This window comes from Drosophila obscura, unplaced genomic scaffold, assembly GCF_018151105.1.
Source record: "Drosophila obscura isolate BZ-5 IFL unplaced genomic scaffold, ASM1815110v1 contig_199, whole genome shotgun sequence".
Taxonomy (NCBI): domain Eukaryota; kingdom Metazoa; phylum Arthropoda; class Insecta; order Diptera; family Drosophilidae; genus Drosophila; species Drosophila obscura.
This window is the reverse complement of record NW_024542788.1, coordinates 92,423-115,255: the sequence shown is the minus strand read 5'-3', so window position 1 is coordinate 115,255 and position 22,833 is coordinate 92,423. Positions and strand designations below refer to the sequence as shown.

The 22,833-nt window shown below is 35.8% G+C and overlaps 1 protein-coding gene across 7 annotated transcripts in view; it reads left to right on the top strand.

Annotated features, from left to right (window-relative positions):
* The window catches only part of LOC111073820 (S-adenosylmethionine decarboxylase proenzyme), a 33,221-nt gene extending 11,836 nt beyond the window's left edge, over positions 1-21,385 (top strand). For 2 of the 7 annotated variants that reach the window (XM_041593727.1, XM_041593729.1), the window contains exons 2-7: positions 1,139-1,225; positions 3,029-3,197; positions 3,255-3,530; positions 3,590-3,682; positions 19,882-20,037; positions 21,191-21,385. In XM_041593727.1, coding sequence (XP_041449661.1) covers positions 1,139-1,225; positions 3,029-3,197; positions 3,255-3,530; positions 3,590-3,682; positions 19,882-20,037; positions 21,191-21,346 — 937 coding nt within the window. In that variant the 3' untranslated portion in view covers positions 21,347-21,385. Of the gene's footprint in view, positions 1-1,138; positions 1,226-3,028; positions 3,198-3,254; positions 3,531-3,589; positions 3,683-3,812; positions 4,062-19,881; positions 20,038-21,190 lie in introns of those variants that run through there. The other 5 variants (XR_005967957.1, XR_005967956.1, XM_041593730.1 and 2 more) reach the window with 5 other exon arrangements.
* Positions 21,386-22,833: the final 1,448 nt, after the last annotated feature.

Here is a 22,833-nt window from a genome sequence, read left to right as displayed (position 1 = left end):
TACGGGTAAAAAAATGGTGCGCTGGCAGTGTCAGAAGTGGACAGTCTTGAGACATTTGCCACTGATCAGAGTTTTTGCGTCTCCAAATAATTCATTGAAATTTAAGCTGCGCCAGAAAAATCTCAGAAAAGTAGTATGTAGGCACGGCTGTACGGTTGCTCCAACAATGAGAAATCATTCAGCGCTACTTGATCCTCTACAGGGATTGCATTTTATATTGCATTCCTATGGCCAAGCGCCATGTATTCCTCCATAAATTCAGGTTTGTGGCAAAGTCGCAATTCTAAAGACATGAATCGCAGCAACATGAGTATAGCCGGAGGGCATTTAGACTTGCAACGTCCAGATAGCACCCACTTAAAAAGTGTGTGTTTGCAAGTTTAGTGATCTCTGCTTTAATAGACCTTAACTTAAAATGTTAAAGATGGCGATTAGAAGATCCACTTTGTGGATAAAAGACTTGTAAGACTGAATCAACAAGTGGATAGTTCTCAGTATCAGCAACCAATGAAACACGTAACAGACTTCTGAGTGATAAGAGAAGCCCTTTTCGGGACTAACGACCGACCTTCCCGCTCGTTCTGTTTACTTTTCGGCAAATTCGTGTTTTCACAAAAATAAAATTTCCGATTTACTATAGAAAACGGAAAGTTTGGTGCTCCCGTTTCCACAAAGCGCAATATTTTCCCGATTTCAAAACGGAAAGATTTTCCTCGTCGGAATTAAAAGTAAATGGTTTTTTATACAAAAAAGCGAATCTGTCAATATGTAGATGCATTTGTGAAGCATTAACCTTTAATTGACACCATTACCACTGCAATTTGGCTTGGGGCTTTTTCCAAAAATAATTGTTTCGTTACTTGAAATAACTTGACTTGACTTAACTTGAAATAATTGGCGAATTCAACAACACATTCCGTTTTCGTGCTAACAGCTGTCGCAGCCCGTATTAGAAATTTGTACACATATTTTCGTAGTTTGGAGCCCAAAATCTAGCTACCAAAATAAGTTTGGTTCTGAGACAAAAAAAAACGAGTATTATTCTTTTTTTTATTATAAATACACTCGCCTTTATTTTGTAAACAAAAATTTAATTAATGTTTGTGTGATCTAATTATATTTACGCTTATAATTTCAGATGTGATTGGGAAAATGTACTAAGACATGTAAATTGTGAAATAATAAGTTTTTCGAAAAACGATTTAATTGATGCTTTTGTGTTAAGGTAATTTGTATAAAAGATACTCATAGAATATTAGATTTTATTTGAAGAATCATACATATATGTAGGACATAAAAAAGTCCTTTTAAACACATAAAAGATATTAAAATGAAATTTTTTTTGCCAGAAGTTTATTCAAAATAGAAATATAAAACTATATTTATTTTGAGAGATAGCTGCTATATTTTCCAACAGATTTTCGGTTTTTCCATTTTGATGTGGCTAATTTTTTGTACTACCATCTCGGTATATAATTTAATTTAGCTGCCATTGTAAAGAAAGATACCCTGCTTTTTATGATTCTAATTTAAGTCACTTTTAGCCCTATTTCGACCGGTCATTTGCTTTAAAAAGTTTTGTATTTTCTGAGATCAACATGCATTTAACTTTTTCTTGTACGGCAAAATCGTATATCGATTAACAATAAACAAAAAATTCATCGCAGGAAATAATTTAAAATTTAAACATGCAAATTTCTGTGCCATGATTTTGTAGCATATTTGATGTGGATTTTTAAGCCAAGAATAATTATATTAGTTTAGTTCAACTTTTAAAGATAAATTATAATGCATTGGCAAGGTCTTGAGGGTCGCTTAAAATCAGATTTTGTGCCACAAAATATCGTTGATGTGCGCGAAATGAATGAGCAAGATCGGCATCTATCAACGGTATAGATATTTTAAAGGCAGCCAAATGTCCCAAAAGTTCGCAACGAAGCATTTTAAATTAAGTGGTTGCCGATTTAGTCGGAAACTGGTCAAAAACAACTGAGAAAACTTTAGAAAAAAAGCAGATCAATTCAGAGTGGTAAATAACACTACTCGACAAAATCGAACTTATTTTTTCCTCAAGGATCCAAACCGACTTTTTCTGATAGATATGGGGCTTTAATGAAATTGAAATGCAAAAATGATGATTTTTGTGCGGAATTTTTTACGAAATTTTGACTTTAAAAACTCAGGAAAAGTCGAAAAAAAATTATATCCCGTGTCCTCTATTTTTTGTTCCCAATTGGCAGTTTGGCCCGCAACCTTCCAAAAGGTATTTTTTGTTAATTTTTTTCCATATTTTAGGTTTGGTTAACGAATTTTAGCTCCAAAGTCTCTCCATAGATTTTAATGAGCGATACCTTAAACGACGCCAAATTAATGCACATATACACAAAAAAATAGAGGACACAGGATATAATTTTTTTGACTTTTCCTGAGTTTTTAAAGTCAAAATTTCGTAAAAAATACCGCACAAAAATCATCATTTTTGCATTTCAATGCTTTATATTTCCCAGACGGTAAGCTGAAATCACAAAGTGTTTGGGCTCAACTTCCAGCTGTTTTAATTATCTTTTCAAAATAGCAAAGTTCTTTACAACCAGACGTAAGATACTAGGGTTATGTAAAAAAAACAATCGCTACCTCTGAAAAAAGGTTAAAAAAAAATACCAGTTTTCAAAAATTTTTTAAAAAAAAGTTCTGCCATAGAAAAAAGAAAAAATATCATCAAACCATTTCTAAGCCCCAAATCTTTAAGAAAAAGTTCGTTTTCTTCCTTGAGGAAAAATCGTGTTGACTAGTGTAATCATATTTAGACCTGAAGGTTTGGGAGAATTTACGAAAACTAAACTCCAAATACGAGCTCTTACACATCAACTCAACAGAGTTGTTTACCACACTTCGAAAGATGGTCGAGGGTGTGTTCAGGGTCATGCTACCAGCCTAACAGCTTGTTTTTGGCGTCGGACTTCTGTGCGTCAAAGATAGCTTCCTTACTGGTTTTCAAAATAAATTATGCATTTTCAATAAATTTCAGTGAAAGCAGTATGTTTGTATCAAAACGAAGATGGATACTGAAAACATGTGGAACTACCACTCCACTTAAATGCTTAAGTCAATTGATAAAGCTGGCCAGTGTAAACGGGTACAATATAGTTACAGACCTGTTCTATTCACGAAAAAACTTTATTCGACCGGAGGCTCAGGTTAGAAACTTTTTTAATATGTTTTATTAAATATTAGTTGAACTATTTATTATTTAGATGACCCCACATAAAGGATTTACAGAGGAAGTTTCTTACCTTGACACCCTTTTCCCAAATGGAAGATCATATTGTTTAGGTTCTATGAACTTGGAATGTTGGTATCTTTATACCTTTAGTCGTTCTGATATGAAATTATCCCTAGGACACATGATGGATGAATTCGTTGAGTCTGATCCAGATCAAACGATTGAAATTCTTATGCAGAATCTTGATCAAAACGCTATGTCGGTCTTTAATAAAAAAAATATTCTAAGTGCATTTGAAGCGACCTCGGTATGAAGTCATTGAAACAATTCTCTTAAGCAATTTAATATTTCCGACCTTTTTTTTAGACATCCGGAATTGATAAAATTTTGCCAAATATGCATATTGACGATTTTCTGTTTGATCCATGCGGTTACTCTATGAATGGAATAAATGAAAAGGTAAAACAGTATTGAGATAATAAATGCAAAACTCAGCAGTTGGTGAGTCTGTGTGGGTGCATTTGTATTTGCATTTGCATTTCAAAAATAGCCGGAAAGGAATATGTAAAAAAGATGATATGTCTTTTAGGGTTTTGTATTATAATACAATTAATTGTGTTATAGTAGAGGAAAGCACAGAACACCACAGCAGGATACAACTTTCGTGACATTTGTGAAGGAAAATGTGGATACTTTTGTACATATCCACATGAAGGTCTGAACGCCACTTTGATTGCCTAGGGCGAAATCCATATTCTTATCAATTACTTTCTTTAAGAGGTTAAACCTAAAAAAAGAAGCGCACTCAAATGGATTGTTACGTTACACAATTTTGGAAGTAGGTTTTCAAGTTCTGGATCACTTTTGAAAAAGTCTGCTCTTCTGGTTGACTATTTTTAACGTGTAGTACATAATATTGTAGCTTTAGCATAGTACTCAGAACCAAAAACTGTTTGTTAGCAAACAAATTGTATATATTCTTCTAGCGGTCAGTGGTGTTAACAAAGGTGTGCTCTGCATTCCGTAAGGTTACACTACTCAGAGAGCTTCTTAGTTTTGTTTTAAGTTAATAGAATGCAATTCTTCGGCTAGGGTTGCTCTTCTCCAGGCATATCCTGGGCTCCCCAATATTTTATTGGCAAGGTAATGTGTCTGACAGTCAGCAGCAGATGGCACCTCCCGTTTCCGACCACCGTGAAGACGAAATGTTTTTAAAACTATATTTGTTTTCTATTTATTAAAATTAATAAAAATAATATATTATAATATCCATATAATTGTCCTTCATATAATGCTGCATTAATCAGATTCTATTTGCCTTGATTAATTAAATATTTCATTCGGTTTTTTGTTCTCATATTTCAAGGCTTGCTTCGTGTTTGCCGGCAAAATATATTAAATTGATAATACTTTCGAGGGGGGTAGAAACATACCATATATACCCACATTTTGTTGTTGTTGATCTGAGTCACTAACCATACAGTATATAGATGTGCCAGTTCATACAACGAATGTGGCGCAGCTGAATGTAAATACGTAAATACGTGTGTGCCACGTATGCTCATATATTGTGCTTGTGAGTGGGTTCTACAATTATTGTCGCCTTGAACCAAAAGTCATTTTTCGTTTTGTTTTGAGGGCTGATGTAGCGACCTGAGCTGACCTGCCTCAACATAAATGTGTAATGGGCAAAGTGGGTGGAGGTGGGTAATAAATAAAATATAAAAATAAAACCTGGAACATCAAATACCCCTGCAACTGCCCGGCTCTCTCACGGGCAAGGAGCAAATACCTTGGCGCCCCGGTGCTGGCATCACTGGAGGATGCCTCCAGGAGGACGCCAAAGACGCGTAAAACATTAAGAAGGTCCATACGCACTTATCGGTACAAAAAAGGGCCATTGGCCTATGCGTGGCCCCGTGCGGGCCGTCCCACAGTGGTCGATTCTGCCAATCTGGCAGGCAATAATTAATTACTCAAAAAATAAATAAGTAATATTTTTAAAAATATTTTTTTATTTTAGAATATAAATCAGCGGAGTATTTAAATAAATTTTGAATTTTTATTTTTTAACTTAAAAACTTTTAAAAATAAATTTAAAGAAAAAATAATTTTTTGTATTTCAAAATATTTTGAAATGTTTTTATAAACACTTTATATTAATACAAAAAAGGTATAGATCAAAAAAAAAAATTTGCTTTGTTGTGTTAAGTATTTTAAATTTCTGCGGTACACTTCACTCAGAAGCAAAATTACTTAATTTTTTTTTTATTCGCTAACAATCATTTTCTTTGAGTTCGTTTTTATCAATTATCAGTTAATTGAGTGAAAACATGGATCAAACTCGCTTTAGCTTTTCTTTCTTACTCAGTTTCCATACGCCATATCGCAAAAAGCGCGTTTTTCGAAACTGACATTTGTCCTATAAAATCAAATAAATTAACGTGTTGCACGTAGTTGCAATTTTTTTTAACACAGAAGATTAAAAAAAGACTGGTTTCATAAATAAAAAAAGATTGAAGGCGGAAGGGGACGGATGTCAAAAGATCTATTCCATGCAAGTGTCGGGTATGATATTAATAGCACACTAAAGGAAATGTTAAGTTCTACAACGATTTACCACTAATACATGTAAGCACAGGACCAACACATATATTTTTTATTGAATACTTACTAGCTATGATCAAAATGGATGGTAATTTTAATACAATTCACAAAAAATTAATATTTATTTTGCTTTACAAAAAGCCATAAAAAGGCGGTAAAATTTACTTAGGTATGGACATACAAGTTTTTTGCGATTCAACCGCGTGCAGGTACTGGACTATCGATACGAAAAAAATATAAATATAGCATTAAATATCAGTGGATGTTTACTTTCCAAAAATTAAAAAAAATTAACAAGATTCGACATTTTAATTTTTGATTTATTGCCTGCCAGATAGGCAGAATCGACCTCTGTGCGTCCGGGACAACCTAGGCTAACCTACTTTACATTGTGCAATTTTTAATATCGTCATTAATTAGTTATTGGCAGTAAAAAACCTGCACAAGTTTTTGCGATCAAGTTAACTCAATGTATATGATAAATAATTGATTTAAGGTAAAAAATCTACATATGAATATACAAATAACAATTCTTTGCATATATGTATAAATATATATAAAAAAAAATAATATATATATATATAAAAGTTCTCTGAAAAAAGGAATTTATTGACAAAGCTGCAAAGTCGAAAGCCGACGGCATTTGCACAATGTTTATTTACATAACCATTTAATTTAATATATATATGTCTAAAATAGGGATATGTATATGTAAGTGTGCAATTTCAAATAAATAAAACAAATAACAGCATTTATTTTTATATTTTATTGATTTCCCACCCACTTGGCCCATTCCACATATATGTTGCGGCAGATCAGCTCAGGTCGCTACATCAGCCCTCAAAACAAAACGAAAAACGACTTTCGTTTCAAGCGGCCAAAAATTGTAGAACCCCCACACAAGCTCAATAAGAAAAAAGGAATTGATAAATATATATTTTGTCGTGTCTGTGTACACACATACATTTGCAATGCTCCTCTTGCTTTCGCATCCCGTCATGAGTAGAACATTTCGTCAACTTGCCGAATGGCCCAGCTCTCGACCCGAATGCCTCAGCTCCACAGCCAAATGGTCCCAGCCATGGCATCATTATATAAGGTGGTCTCGTCGGCAAAAGTACTCCCTTAACAATGTTTACAATAAGTGACAGTGGAAGGGCTCAGCGCAGTAAGTGTGAGTGAAAAAACAATAGAGCGTGTTGATTAACCCTCAGATGGACAATGGGGTTTAAAGTTGCCTGTTATAATAAAAAGAGTTGATGGTTTTTATAATTTAATTTTTAATAATTTTGAATTTGAAATTAAACGTTGTTTCTGTTTTTAGATAGATATTCTTTTGTTAAGGGTTTTAATTCTAAAATAAATTCGAATCCTAAAATAGAACGTTTTTATATATAAATTAATTTTAGCTGTATCGGATGCCATTAACCATTTTTGTTCAACAATTCAACATCAATATACTGTATAGTGTATCTATATACTGTTAGTGATAGTTCCCTTCCCGTGGGAAGTCGCAAAATAGTTTCAGTAGATTTTTATTTAGAACTAGCAGACCCGCGCGCTTCGCTGCTTATTAAATGCATTTAATGTTTAGAAATTCATCGAAATTAAACAATGATAACACTAGTCAACACGATTTTTCTCAAGGAACAAAACGAACTTTTTCTTAAAGATTTGGGGCTTAGAAATGGTTTGATGATATTTTTTTTTTTCTATGGCAGATTTTTTTTTTTAAGAATTTTTGAAAACTGGTATTTTATTTTTTTAACCTTTTTTCAGAGGTAGCGCTTGTTTTTTTCACATAACTCTAGTATCTTACGTCTAATTGCTATTTTGAAAAGATAATAAAAACAGCTAGAAGTTGAGCCCAAACACTTTGTGATTTCAGCTTACCGTCTGGGAAATATAAAGCATTGAAATGAAAAAATGATGATTTTTGTGCGGTATTTTTTACGAAATTTTGACTTTAAAAACTCAGGAAAAGTAAAAAAAAAATTATATCTTTTCAAAATAGGAAAGTTCTTTACAACCAGACGTATGGTACTAGAGCAGGGCTCGGCACCCATACAGTGAAGTGCGCTTGTGTGCGTAGCTAAAACACGAAGATGCCTACGCCGAAACCGGTTTCTTGCTTTACACTGCACGAATCTATTTGTGGTTGATGCTGCAATTATTTCGTGTTGAAACTTTCAAGGAAAACAAAAGTTTAAAGCAAAATAATACAAAAAATTGAGTAAAATTATAAAAAAGAAAATGACATATAAATTACAGCGGTACGCAACATAATCGCAAATTGTGCATTGCGCATCGCCATCCATATTTTGGACAAAGAAAAATTTGTTTTCCCAATTCCCATCGAACATTTTTTGTCTCAGTGTATATTTCAGTAGTTGCGTAGCGTGGTCTCACATTGATGACGGCTGATCAGCAACTGATGCCATTTTCGTTCTGTATCTGGTGTGAAAACGAGACAACAAGTGCCGAAGTCGCATTGCCGAAGCCATACGAAGCGCCGCTGCTTTTTTATACTGTCGGTGTACCGGCAGCGCAGCAGCAGCGCCTTGTCCCGCACCCATGGGATAGGGCCGTGCCGAGCCCTGTACTAGAGTTATGTGAAAAAAACAAGCGCTACCTCTGAAAAAAGCTTAAAAAAAATACCAGACTTCAAAAATTCTTCAAAAAAAAGTTCTGCCATAGAAAAAAAACCATAATTCTTTAAAAAAATTTAAAGCCCCATATCTATCAGAAAAAGTCGGTTTGGATCCTTGAGGAACAAAAATTTCGATTTTGTCGAGTAGTGTAATCAAAAGCAACCAATATACTTACACAAATTGCAATAGGCGTTCAAACACACATTTTTAGACCAAATTTGATATCTTTTTTTTGATTAATTTTTAATTATCGAGGAACCTATTTATAGATAAGTAAAAACTTTTGTACAGAAAAAATGCCACATACTCTGGCTACACTAGTCAACACTAGAATTTGGCTGTGGCCCAAAATAACGTTTTCTTATATATTTCGGAGTTTACAATTTTTTTTTAACGAATTATGGTTTTTTTCTATTATGTAGTTTTTTTTAGAATTTTTAAAATCTTGTATTTTTTTATGTTTTTTTCAGTGGTAGTGCTCCTATTTTTCACATAACTTAAGTATCTTATATCTGGTTGTATAGAACTTTGCTGTTTTGAAAAGCTGAAAAATGCAGCTATAAATCGGACCGAGACACTTTGTATCTGCAGCTTAACGCCTGGAAGATATTAAGCTTTCAAATTCAAATTTCATCATTTTTTTGACACACACCCTTGTGAACAGTTTTTTCCTGTTTGCCGCATTTTAAAACCCTTTCTTCCAAAAAACTAACTATAAACCTAATATAGTCTATGTCAAACTCCAAATCAATTAGCTTCCGACACAGCAGAGGTATGTTGACTGTGTCAAATGCCTTGCTTATATCCAAAACCGCTGCGACAACCTGAAAGCCTTTTTCTTTGAGATTGGCTACATTATTTATTACATAATTTATGCAATGTGTAGTGGAGTGTTTTTTTCAAAAGCTTAAAAATTTATATACTGACTCACACGTTCCTTCTCGTTTACAGATAATTTTATGGTATTTTTATACCCGTACTCAAAAAAGAGTTAAGGGGTATATTAGATTTGTGGTAAAAGTGGATGTGTGTAACGCAGAGAAGGAAACGTTTCCGACCCTATAAAGTATATATATTCTTGATCAGCATCAATAGCCGAGTCGATATAGCCATGTCTGTCTGTCCGTCCGTCCGTCCGTCTTGTTGAGCGCCTGGATCTCAGAGACTATAAGAGTTAGGGTAACCAAATTTGGTTTCCAGACTCATGTGATATCACACAGCTACAAGTGTATTTCAAAATTTCGCCCCGGCCCCTTCCGCCCCTCACAAAGGACGAAAATCTGTGGCAGGCACAGTTTTAGAGATACGATAAAACTATCGTAGATAGTTTGAAAGAATGCCCATATCTACCAGATTGCCGAATCTGAATCAGATCGGATCATAATTATAGCCAGAATGAAGAAATTATTATTCAGTTGCTGTCCCCGCCTCCCCAGCCAACACTAATCATTCTCTTTGCGCGAGCAACCCCTCGCAACCTTCAAAAAGGTATTTTTGTTAATTTTTTCCATATTTTAGGTTTGGTTAACGAATTTTAGCTCCAAAGTCTCTCCATAGATTTTAATGAGCGATACCTTGAACGACGCCCAATTAATGCACCTATACAAAAAAGTATAGAGGACACATGATATAATTTTTTTTCGACTTTTCCTGAGTTTTTAAAGTCAAAATTTCGTAAAAAATACCGCACAAAAATCATAATTTTTGCATTTCAATGCTTTACATTTCCCAGACGGTAATCTGTAATCACAAAGTGTTTGGGCTTAACTTCTAGCTGTTTTAATTATCTTTTCAAAATAGCAAAGTTCTTTACAACCAGACGTAAGATACTAGAGCTATGTGAAAAAAACAAGCGCTACCTCTGAAAAAAGCTTTAAAAAAAATACCAGACTTCATAAATTCTTCAAAAAAAGTTCTGCCATAGAAAAAAAACCATAATTCTTTAAAAAATGTTAAATCCCCATATCTATCAGAAAAAGTCGGTTTGGATCCTTGAGGAAAAAAAAAGTTCGATTTTGTCGAGTAGTGTTATTATTGGATCTATTTACCAGTGCTGAAGAATAATTAGGATTGGGTGAAAAAGTTGGAGAGCCATTACTTATGCAAGAAAAACCTGAATTCAAGAGAGAGAGAGAGAGAGAGTTTATCCAAATAATTACCTCTAGCATTCTGCATGATGTTTCCCCATATAGACGATTTGGCATTAAGGTCGCCTCCTATAAAAGTCAGACCATTTAACGAAGCTGAAATTCTTACATCCTGATTCGAAAGTTTGTAATTTCTAGTAGATGATTACGTGATTATTTTACAATTTTTAGCTACATCTGCTATCTACATCTACAATGTATATTCTACATATAAAATGTAAAATTTTGTTTTCGAAATTCAAACGGGACACCCCCTAGTTTTGTTACCTTGCATTTAATAGTAATTTACATGTTTTTATTTTTTAGAGGTTGCTACCGAATTAAAAAAAAAACTTTAGTCAAGAAATTAAAAAAAACGAGAAGGAACGTGTGAGTCGTTTCTGGGGACACGACTCTACTTATACCCGTACTCAGTCAGTATATACATACACTTTTGAGCTTATGATTTTTTAGAATTTTAGAAAAAAAAAAAAAAATTTTACATTTTACATTTTTTTGCTACATATGCTATCTACATCTACATATAAAATGTCTATTATACATCTAACATGTAGATTGTACATGTTCCATTCATATTCTACATCTCCTCCGCTAGGGGTTGCTCGCGCACTGAACGCGGCAGAGTGTGCGAGCGAGAAGGAAAATGAGTTGTGTTGTCTCGGCGGGAGGGGGAGGGGAAGCAACTGAAAATTAATTTCTTCATTCTGGCTATAACTCTGATCCGATCTGATTCAGATTCGGCAGTCTGGTAGATATGGTCATTCTCTACGATACTGCGTTTTTAGTTTTATCGTTTCTTTAAAATTGTGCCTGCCACAGATTTTCGTCCTTTGTGGGGGCGGAAGGAGGCGGGGCGAAATTTTGAAATACACTTGTAGCAGTGTGATATCACATGAGTCTGGAAACCAAATTTGGTTGCCCTAGCTCTTATAGTCTCTGAGATCTAGGCGCTCAACAAGACGGACAGACAGACAGACAGACAGACAGACAGACAGACAGACAGACAGACAGACAGACAGACGGACAGACGGACAGACAGACATGGCTATATCGACTCGGCTATTGTTGCTGATCAAGAATATATATACTTTATGGGGTCGGAAACGTTTCCTTCTCTGCGTTACACACATCCACTTTTACCACAAATCTAATATACCCCTTAACTCTTTTTTGAGTACGGGTATAAAAATGTTTGCTGAATGAGTTGGATAATTGGTGAAATCTATTGCATATATATTGATACCATTCATATCGTCATTAATCAGTTATTGGCAGTAAGAAACCTGCACAAGTTTTGCTGAACTTCTTGATTTTCACCAATCGTTAATTTTTTAACAGTAACTAAATAAAAAAAAAAAATACCTATTTATCAATATGAACTAGTTTCTAAGTTTCAATTTTATTTGAAAAAACCAACGAATTGAATTTTTTTTAAATGTATATTTACCCAAACATTTTTATTTTCTTTCCGTGGTAGCTACCCCAAACATTAAACTAAAAATTTAAAAAAAAATGGTATAATTTTATTGAATAACAAAGAACAGAATTGGGGGGTGTGCCCTTAAAAAAACAAAACATTTTTTGTACAAATTTTGGCCCGGCCTATTGTACATGTATCATTTAGATTCTACATCGCGCACTCTGCGCGCATTCTCGCGCACTGAACAAGGCAGAGTGTGCGAGCGAGAAAGAGAATGAGTAGCAAGAGACCACCTGGCTCTAGGAGGCGGGGGAAGCAACTGGAAAAACCGCTGCAACAACCTTAAAGCCTTTTGCTTTGAGATTGGGTACATTATTTATTACATAATTTATGCAATGTGTAGTGGAGTGTTTTTTTCTAAAGGTATAAGATATTTTGGGCAGCAGGTTGTGCCTATTTATAAAAGATTCTATATTATCATACTTTTAAATATAACGCTTAGGAGGCAGATAGGTCTGCTGTTTGAGACTATGGAGGCGTCTACCTTTTATTTTGGTACAGAAATAGACTATCCGGAATAATTCCACTGAAGAAAATTTCGTTTAAAAATAGAGAAGATTTTCTTGCTGTCCAAGAGAAGAAAGAGTAGCATTTTATAAGATATATTATCAATACCTTTAACTGAGCCGGGATTTCTGGATTTTAGAATAAATAAGCAAAATAAATAAATAAATAATAATAATCTAATTTAAAATTAATTATAGTTAGTGAATGGCCCCATCTCTACGATACTGCGTTTTTAGTTTAATCGTATCTTCAAAATTGTGCCTGCCACAGATTTTCGTCCTTTGTGGTGGCGGAAGGGGGCGGGGCGAAATTTTGAAATACACTTGTAGCAGTGTGATATCACATGAATCTGGAAAAAAATTTGGTTACTCTAGCTCATATAGTTTCTGATATCTAGGCGCTAATCGAGACGGACATGGCTATATCGACTCGGCATTGATGCTGATCAATGACAGCACCTTCAAGTTGCCATGCGACACCAAGCCGAAGCCTGTTACGCGCGGAACCCAGGCAGAAACGCAGCCCTCCTCCCGCCCAACCGACCGAGGGGCGCTGTCGCGCGACGCGTGTTACCGAACCGATCGCGAGCATGCAGGAAAGATAGGTGTTAGACTAAAATTCGAGGAAAATTAGAGCTAAACACAACTCAAAAAGCTAAACTTGCAAAGATAGCTAAGAAATTGTACTAATTACGGGAAAGGTATGTTAGTATTAGTGATTTAAGAAGAGGAAGGGAATTAGTGGTGGATATTATATGGTAGAGGGAATTGAAGTCCGAGCATAGGACCCTAAATGGTTCGTGCAAGGAATAATTTGATCTACAAAGCGGAAGGAACAAAGGAATAAAGTTTCTATTAGATCTAATAGGAATCGTAAAGTTTATGCGGCTCAACAAGTCAGGGCTATCTACGTCACCCTTGATCAGGTTGTGCATAAAATTCACCCCAAGCATTTTTCTACGACTAACTAAGGTTTACTAAAAGCAATCTACGAGGGTAAGATGACAGTCTCACACCTGCATCACAGTTAAGGCCGCTCAGAGCAAAAAGCAAAAAGTTTTTCTGGACTGATTCTATAGGGTCCTGCTGTACTTTGTACTGGGGGCACCATACACAAGAGCCGTGCTCTAAAATCGGACGAACAAGCGAGATATAGAGAGTCTTCGTTATGTAGGGGTAGTCAAATTCCTTTGAGCACCTCTTTATAAACCCAAGCACCCCCTTGGCCTTATTTACCATGGTATAAATGTGTTCAGAAAACTTAAACTTTGGGTCTAGTTTAACACCAAGATCATCAACCAAGGTAATTCTCTCAAGAGAACCACCGCAGAGGCTATAAGGAGCCAAAAAGGGGCTGGAGCGATGAAATGTCATTACTTTGCATTTCGAGGCATTTAGGTGTAACATATTTGCACAACAACATGACTGAAAGTTACTGAGATCGGATTCCAAGTGAGAGTGAAATGAAATGGACGCAGAGTTTAACATCATCCGTATACATAAGTACTCGAGAGTTTGTTAATACTGAAGGCAGGTCATTAATAAAGAGTCTGAAAAGATGGCTGCCCTGTGGTTCTCCAGAAGTAACCTTAATAGGTGAAGAGAAGGAGTTTTTGAAGAGGACTCTTTGCGATCTAGAACGAAGGTAGCTAGAAATCCATGAAGGAAGCATGAAGTAATGGATAGGGTGAATAGTTTAAGCAGGGGTCCACATATAGCGTCGGAACAGTACCTGAGTACACAGTCGGGATCTCCGTCGCGACCTGGTGAAAACACCGGCTTAACTAGTCGAAGATCATGAAGCAGCGAGTTTTCATATAACAAGGGGCTGAAAATGCAATTTGACCTTGGTAAACTGTATGGATGCTGCTGACCAGAAAAGCTTTCATGAGAATAGGTTTTTTGGAAAAATGTGGCAAAATGATCGGCAATTGTGCTTACTATTTACGAAGCTGTAAAACTGTTTAGGATCCTGTAAAAATCGTATCCTGCATCGAGATAGGTAGTTTTTATAGCATTGAGCGTTAAGAACGGAGAAATTTGACCGAGCTATTACATAGCGAGAAAGAGAAGAGGGAGAACCAACTTCTCGAACTTTTTTATAATCTTGATTTTAAGTTTTTTAGACTGGATAACTCTTTGGTAAACCAAGGTGGCTTTCCAGATCTAACCGGACAAGAAAGTGGGACACAAGAATCAAAAAATGTGTCAAGTACATTGTAAAAAATGTTTGTGCCTTTCATAACGTCAGTGCACAAGTACAGAGCGGACCAATAATAATCCCTAATGAAGTTATTAAGCTTCGTAAACTCGGCTTTTCGAAAACAGCGGACACGTTCAGATAGCCTACCCATTCGATCCAATACAGTTGGCCCAATACCGACCAATATTTCGAATGTAGGATGGTAGGAGTCTTCAGGTATAGTGAGCGGAAGGGCTCGGGTTAGCAACGCTATGGTCGGATCCGAGACAAAGCACAGATCAAGTAATCGACCCAAGGAATTTTTCACATGGTTGACTTGAGACAGGGATAGGTGTAGCAAGCCGTCGATAAAGTCATGTCGTGACATGGGCACAAGATTATTAGACTCGTTTACCGAAGACCAAGCAGTACCTGGCAAATTGAAATCACCAAGAACTATAATATGGTGTTTATCTGATAGCGTGGAAGAAACAGTTTTTAGAGGACAGGTGATGCGCGTATATTAAGATATCCGAGGAAGGTGGAATATACGAGAAAGTAATGAGAATGGAAAAGCCTGGGAGAATCAGTTTGACGCACAGGAATTCCAGGTCTTGTTGAACCTGGACCATGAAATGTTCTGATGTGAAGTTTGAATCCACTGCAATGAGGACCCCACCTCCACATCGAAACGAACAGTCATTTCTAAAAATTGTGTACCGACCTGCAAAAACCTCGGAACTAAGGATGTCCGGCTTTAACCAGGTCTCGGTAAACACAATAACATGGGACTATAATGCGAGACTCTCAAGAAAAAGAGTGCTGAGCTTACTACGCAAGCCTCTAGAATTCTGGTAGGTAACTAAAAGAGAGGAAGTTAGTTTTTTGGATGGGTAGAAGTTGAGCTGGAAGACGAGGGTAAAGATGGAGCACTGGTCTGACTACTAGGAAGAGTAATGGGGGGGCCTATTCTTTTTCTTAGCCTTAAACTCTAACCACCAAATGCTCCGGCCAAAACTTGGCGGAACAAATGGTTTCAAATTGAGTCGGCGAGACGCTAATCTCGAAATTTTCCACCTTTAAGCCGACGGCTTTTATTTTGCTTTGTATAAAAGCGGTTAAATCATTGGATGTGAGGTCAGGGTCTAGCCGCGAGACAAAAACTTGTCGCTTTGGTGGGACTTCCACCAGTGGTTTTGGCACCACAGGCCTATTACCTGTGATGCCAGTATCCGGTGGTCCTGGACGTCTTTTAGCTGTTGGGAGCGGACACGGACGCTACGGAAATTTCCAACTGCATGCTCTCCGAAATGACGATTGTGATTGTCTTCTCAAACTACTGCTTATTTAGTTAATTACAATAAACAGTTTTTGGTATAATGATCGCTATGCTTGTATTTGTGCTGCCATGGGTCCGCGCTTAGCCGAACAGGGGTTTTTGACATAAATGCAATGGCAATAATGTGTAGAAATGGTTTGTTAGTTTTGTTTTGGCATTTTGAAGCGATGCCACCTGGTATAACTACAAATGACTACAAATGCTTTCACAATTTTGCTCAAAAGTATGCACACTTTTGACGTAAAGGAAGTTTTACTACAAAGATCTTTTTTTTGTAGTGCTTAATTAAAGAAAAACAGAATGCTTTCAATATAATTAATAATAAATATATTTCTCCGAATTCGACTTAAAAAAGGTGGCATTACTGTATTAACTTCGAATGTCCGAATCGCCCTAGGTGGCAACTTCGGGGTGCAGCGGATTGAGAGCGGAATCGTTAAGTGAAAATTCAGTCAGCGGATTGAATTGTGATTTACTAAAACGCTTATTTTATTAACTTAACATGTATAATGTTAAATTATTTGGATGAGGGTTAACCACCAATTGAACAACCTTTATGGGAAGGTATGTGTTTCGTTTTAGGTGTGTGTTTTATGGGTGTATTTAATCAAATCGCTGGATATTTGTGAGCGATTTTGATTCCGCTGAAAAATCGGTGTGTGTCATGGCGGAATGGAATTGCGGTGATTTTCCAGCGGAAGTGATTTCTGTGGCACCCCTGCATATCTGTTATGGTGAAAAAATGAATTGAAATAAGATGAAATTTTTTTTAAATACTGATCCTTTCCGGGAATATGTATATCCTTATGTTTGCTCCCTTAGAAATAATTATTGGTAAGTACACTGAAATGAAAATAATTTTTAAAAATTTTTTAATTAGGGGAAAAAATGTATTTTCTTACTTAGTAGTGGGTATTGCCTCCATGCTTTGAAATGACTTCCGCCAAGCGTTTAGGCATTGAAATTTCCAAATTTTGTAGTGTTTTCTCGTCTATTTGGGCCCATTGTTCGATAATTGCCTTTTTTAACCCGGTCAATTTTCAAATTGTCGCCCATTGCTATAAAATTAGCTCGAGAGTATTCCCCAAACATTTTCGATTTGGTTTAAATAGGACTACATGCAGGCCACCCCAAAAGATAAATTTTTTGCTCCTCAAAGAACTGCTTTGTCGCTTTTGATACGTGGATTGCAGCGTTATCCTGCTGAAAAATCAACTTTTACTCCCAGTATGTTTCTTTAAACGGTATTAATACGTCGTCCATAGGGCTTATTTACATCTGAGAATTTATTCGTGATGATACAAAACATACAGGGGATCTCCCGGCGTGTCCAAATGCAGCCCATACCATAAGCGAGCCACCCCCGAAATTTCCGAACACTGAAGATAACGTTTTCCCATTCACTTGTCCAAAATAGTACTTTTCTGCAAATAACAGACGAGCTGTTTTATGCCTTGGTAGAAGCATTGGTTTGTGTACCATTTTTTCATATTAAATGTTATTATCAGAACTTAATATTTGCTGAATACGACGGGGGCTGATCTTAAGAGACAGTTTAGCCTTTATATCCCGTGAACTAGTCGCTGTGTTTACAGCTAAACTTTTTATTTGTCGTTTTGTTCATTCAGACACTGTGCAAGATCGGCCCCTTTTTATTGTTTTATTATATGCTTCCGGGTATTTTTACTGATTTCTGCTATATTGGCTATTTCGCGAATGCTTTTGCCTTCCTTGCGCAGATTAAGGATACTATTTTGCATATTATCCGACAACTTAGCTCCATTCGCCATTTTTACTGTCTTTACGTGTCGCACTGTATTAGATAATTAAATTTACGTGTACACAGATAGTAAGAGTCAAATACTTACGGTTATTTACGAAAAACTGAAATAAACAGTCAATTACAACAACTTTCTTGATGGTGTACCCATAATAATTTCCTACTAGAAAAAGACAAATTTCAAAACACTGGTAGGGAAAAAGTCCCCGAATAAAAAATTCGAACTTTTAACCTTCCGTTAATTTCTTGATACACATGCACATTCAAACAATTTTTTTGGGTCGTTACAAATGCTTACGAGATATTAATAATTTAAAAAAATAACTATGATAAGTGAGTGTCCTAATATTTATTTCGACAAAAGTTCTTTACAACCAGACGTAAGGCTATAGAGTTAAGCCTAGTACTCAGATCGAAAAAAACACCTCGCGAACAGAATCAGGGTTGATATTCGTATGAAACCGATAAGAAATTTATTACGGCAAAAACTGTTTTCTAGGCTCTGTACGGAAGGCAGTACTCAGATCAACAAAAAAAAGGTCGGTATATACTAGAAAAGTATCAGAAGTATTTGCTTGTTTTTTTGGTATGTTTCGACCAACCTCGAAAAAGATATCAGTTTGATATCTTTTGCCAGCAAACACGATGCAAACATTGCAATAAAAGAAATCAAAAAACCAAATGAAATATTTTAATAATGAAGACAAATAGAATCTAATTAATGCAGCATTATATAAAGGACAATTATATGGATATTATAATATAATATTTTTATTAATTTTTATAAATATAAAACAAATATTGCTTTCAAAACAGTTTGTCTTCACGGTGGTCGGCACGGGTGGCGTCGCCATCTGTTGCTGCTGATAGTCAGACACATTACCTTGCCAATAAAATATTGGGGAGCCCAGGATACGCCTGGGGAAGAGCGGCCCCAGCCGAAGAAGTGCATTTTGTTAACTTTAAACAAGCAGCGGTCTAAGCAGTATAACCGTAACCGGAATGCATTGCACACCTCTGGTCACACCACTGGTCGCTGGAAAAATATATGACATCTGTTTGCTAGCAAACAGTTTTTCGATCTGAGTACTAGGCTTTATGTGAAAATAAGAAGCTCTACCTCTAAAAAAAGCTTCAAAAAAATACCAGACTTAAAAAATACTTAAAAAAAAGTTCTGCCATAGAACAAAAAAATATCCTCAAACCATTTTTAAGCCCCAAATCTTTAAGAAAAAGTTGGTTTTGTTCCTTGAGGAAAAATCGTGTCGAGTAGTGTTATTATAAGCAGAATGAAGAAATTAGTTTTAAGTTTTTAGTTTTCACATGGCTTGAGTAAAATCAGCTTCAAACAAACAAAACAAATACCAAGCATCATCGAAAATCGAATGAGCACGAAGAAAAAGAACGAGAGCAAAGGAATCAACAATATACGGTAAAATTTGCGGGTTGTCTTGCTTCTTCTAAGCATGTGCGCTGCTTACGAGTCTTGTGATGCTCTTTCATTTACTGAAAATTTTTGTATTCACCGAATAAATACATTTAAATGGTACTAGGTATAGCAAGCACCAAGTTGTTTTTGATTCTTTCGCACGCATTCGCATGTTTCGTCATTTTAAGCCTGGGCAAGCATCTTGTTCTTGCAATTATAAACATGATGCTTGCTTTGATATGCTTGGTCAGACGGCATGTTTTGATACCGGTCAATGTAAGTATGTGAGAGTCTCGTTTGCTGTTTCAATTGGATTCGTGATAGACTCTTATGGGCACCCAAAACTTTATAGCTTTATAGCTTTCCAGACGGTTAGGAAAATGTTAAGCTTTGAAATCCAAAATTTAGAATTTTTTGCTCTCTTTGGTGGAGCTCGTAGTCTATTAGAAAAAGTATGTTTCGATGATATTTCTGTATTGTTAATTATTCATTTACTTGAAGGAATGGCGATTCATATAAATTATTGTTTACCCACAGGGAGAATATATGACGATTCACATTACACCAGAAAATTTATTTTCTTATGTTAGCTTTGAAACTAACGTGGCAATGACAAACTACAGGAACCTTATTAATCAAGTTATCAATACATTCAAGCCGGGAAAATTTATCGTTACAATATATGCAAACAAGGTATGTATTCTTTTTTTACACAGTATATAACGAATGATAAGGCGAGACGATTAAGCGATGTCCGTCTGTTTTCATGCAAACTAATGTCTTAGTTTCAAAGCTAACTCAACGAAATTTGCTAAGGTATGGTCTTCGAACTTCAGGGATACTCGAATAATATTACTATGCTAAAGTTATAAAATGTTCAGGTCCAACTTAGATATAGTTATATATATCAGCTTTTAGAATTGCAAAGATCATTACACAGAGATGTAAGATACTAAAGTTATGTGAACAAAGAAGCACTAACTCTAAAAACTAACTAACTAAAAACTAAACTAACATAAAAAAAAACACCTTGCCTTGGAAAAAAAAAACAATTCATTATAAAATTTAAAGCCTTAAATCTAGCAGAAAAAGTCGACTTGGTTTGTTGAGTAAAAAAGCCATGTCCGTCCGTCCCTTTGGACGCTTTGATCTCACACTAAAACAAGTTTTAGCCTCTCAAATCGTAAAGTCTAGATCAGCAATGTCAGCTTACGGCAGGGCACTCACCAATACTCCCAAACAAAAACACAAATACCAATAAGGGAACCGTGCAAACTCGAAGAAAAGACAACAACAAAATCATAAAAAAAAGTCGGGTTAACACCAATCAGAGAAGAGACAAAACCGGTTTTTGCTGGAATGATCGCATATACACAAAGTTGTTTGCATGTGTTGGGCTTTCGGTATGCTGGTACACAGCACAAACTGTGTATGCATACAAGAATTGGTTTCCTATGCTAAGGGCAATTACAAAAACAAAAGGGGTCGCAAGGCAATGGGCCTGGGCATCGCTGGTCTAGATGGTTGCGACTGGATCCTTGTTTTAGCCCGGGTAAAGAAAACAAGTTCAGTATCTCCCTCCTCTGCCTCGCGCAATCTCTCACTCGTTATTTCTATCTCTTTACCGCCTTCTTGATTATCGTCAATTTTATAAAAATATTACCCTCCCATTTCTTCTATTAAACTAAGTATTATCGATTAGCTTTTAAATTTGACTTTATACAAATAAAATCGGGCTTTTTAAGTATAATACGTTGGAGGAAGTATTAAATTAAGGGCAACTTAATGCTTGTCCAGCCTTTCTTATTTATAAACAGAAAATTATATATTTTGTTTTTAATTACAGTGCTCTTTGGCTTATGAGACAATGAAGGAGTTGGAAGTTGAATATTCTAAAGAGTCGCATTGGAAACGAACGGACATGCAATGCTGTAATTTTCCGTCATACAACCTACTTTTTGCGCAATATTCTTATAATGGAAAAAATAATTGTAGTATGTGAAACAATGCTGAAAGAATACACCAAACATATAAATATTAATATTTATGCGAGTGTTTAAAATGCTAAACGAAAAATAACATTCAACAACATTTTACCCAGACAATAGCAATGGTAACGTTGATTGAATATTCTTCTGAATTAGCGTTGGTCTGGCTTTTTCAATTTGGGAGCAGTCCAACAACAATAACAAAAAACGATGGGTAACGTTTTAAGGCACGTATAAAGTCTCTCTTCTCACACCAACACGCCGTTCTATATCGTTCTCTCATGCCAGAGGGTCCAGACACTAACCATACAGTATATAGATGTGCCAGTTCATACAACGAAAGTGGCGCAGCTGAGGTTTCACCGTACGGTTCCAGGTCTTCGGCTCTGGTACCGACCGTGTTCGGTTCATGACGTGACACGAGCCGACTGACAGCAAGCATGTATGTGTGTACGTGTAACACTCCAAAATATATGATTGTATGCATGGAATACTTTTTAGCTGCCGAAACCGAATTTGTCTTGAGAATTCAGGTCATGATGAAATTATTTTTTTGCAAATGCCAACAGTGTGCCAACTGATGTAGCGACCTGAGCTGACCTGCCGCATCATAGATGAGGAATGTGCGGAGTGGGTGGGGGTGGGCGTAGGAAATAAATAAAAATAAAATAAATTGCACATTTGAATAGGGGAGGTCGGCGTATTTTGGCCACTTTTTTTATGTTCAACAGGTGACCATAAAATCAAGTTTTCTTGTAAATTTTAACGCGGAATGGTGTAGTATGATTAATTACCTTTCTTTTAGTCAAAATGGTTTAATCGAATATCTCTAAATTGGATGATACCCAGACGATTGCAAATTGCCTCTTATTTCAAGGATAACCAAGTTTCGGGGTATTGTGAGCCACCCTTTTAAATTGAATAAAAATAATTTTTGTTACGAACGGTTTATGTCAGCTATGCCTAAAGTCAGCTTACGGCAGGGCACTCACCAATACTCCCAAACAAAAACACAAATACCAATAAGGGAACCGTGCAAACTCGAAGAAAAGACAACAACAAAATCATAACAAAAGTCGGGTAACACCAATCAGAGAAGAGACAAATGTGCATGTGTTGGGCTTTCGGTATGCTAGCATAGCATGGGAAAGCATAGGGAAACATCAAACAATACATTTTTACAAAATTTCTGCAAATAAACTACGCCATGTAACTTTATGCAAAATTTGTTTTTTATTTCGATAGCTTGTTGTCCCTAGAATATTGTAAAAATACTTACCTGTTGGGATTAACAGAAACATGTCACAATAAAACACCACACACGAAGTGAATATGATACTTCGAAAACCCAATTTTTTTTTTTTAGCAGAGGAATAAACTTTTATTTTTCAGAGAACGTTTTATTACATATTGTCGGTTCAAGCAGCCTAAATATTATTTCATTATGTTCACTGTCCACTATACAAATCATTGTTAATCAGCCTATGTTTATGCACGGCAG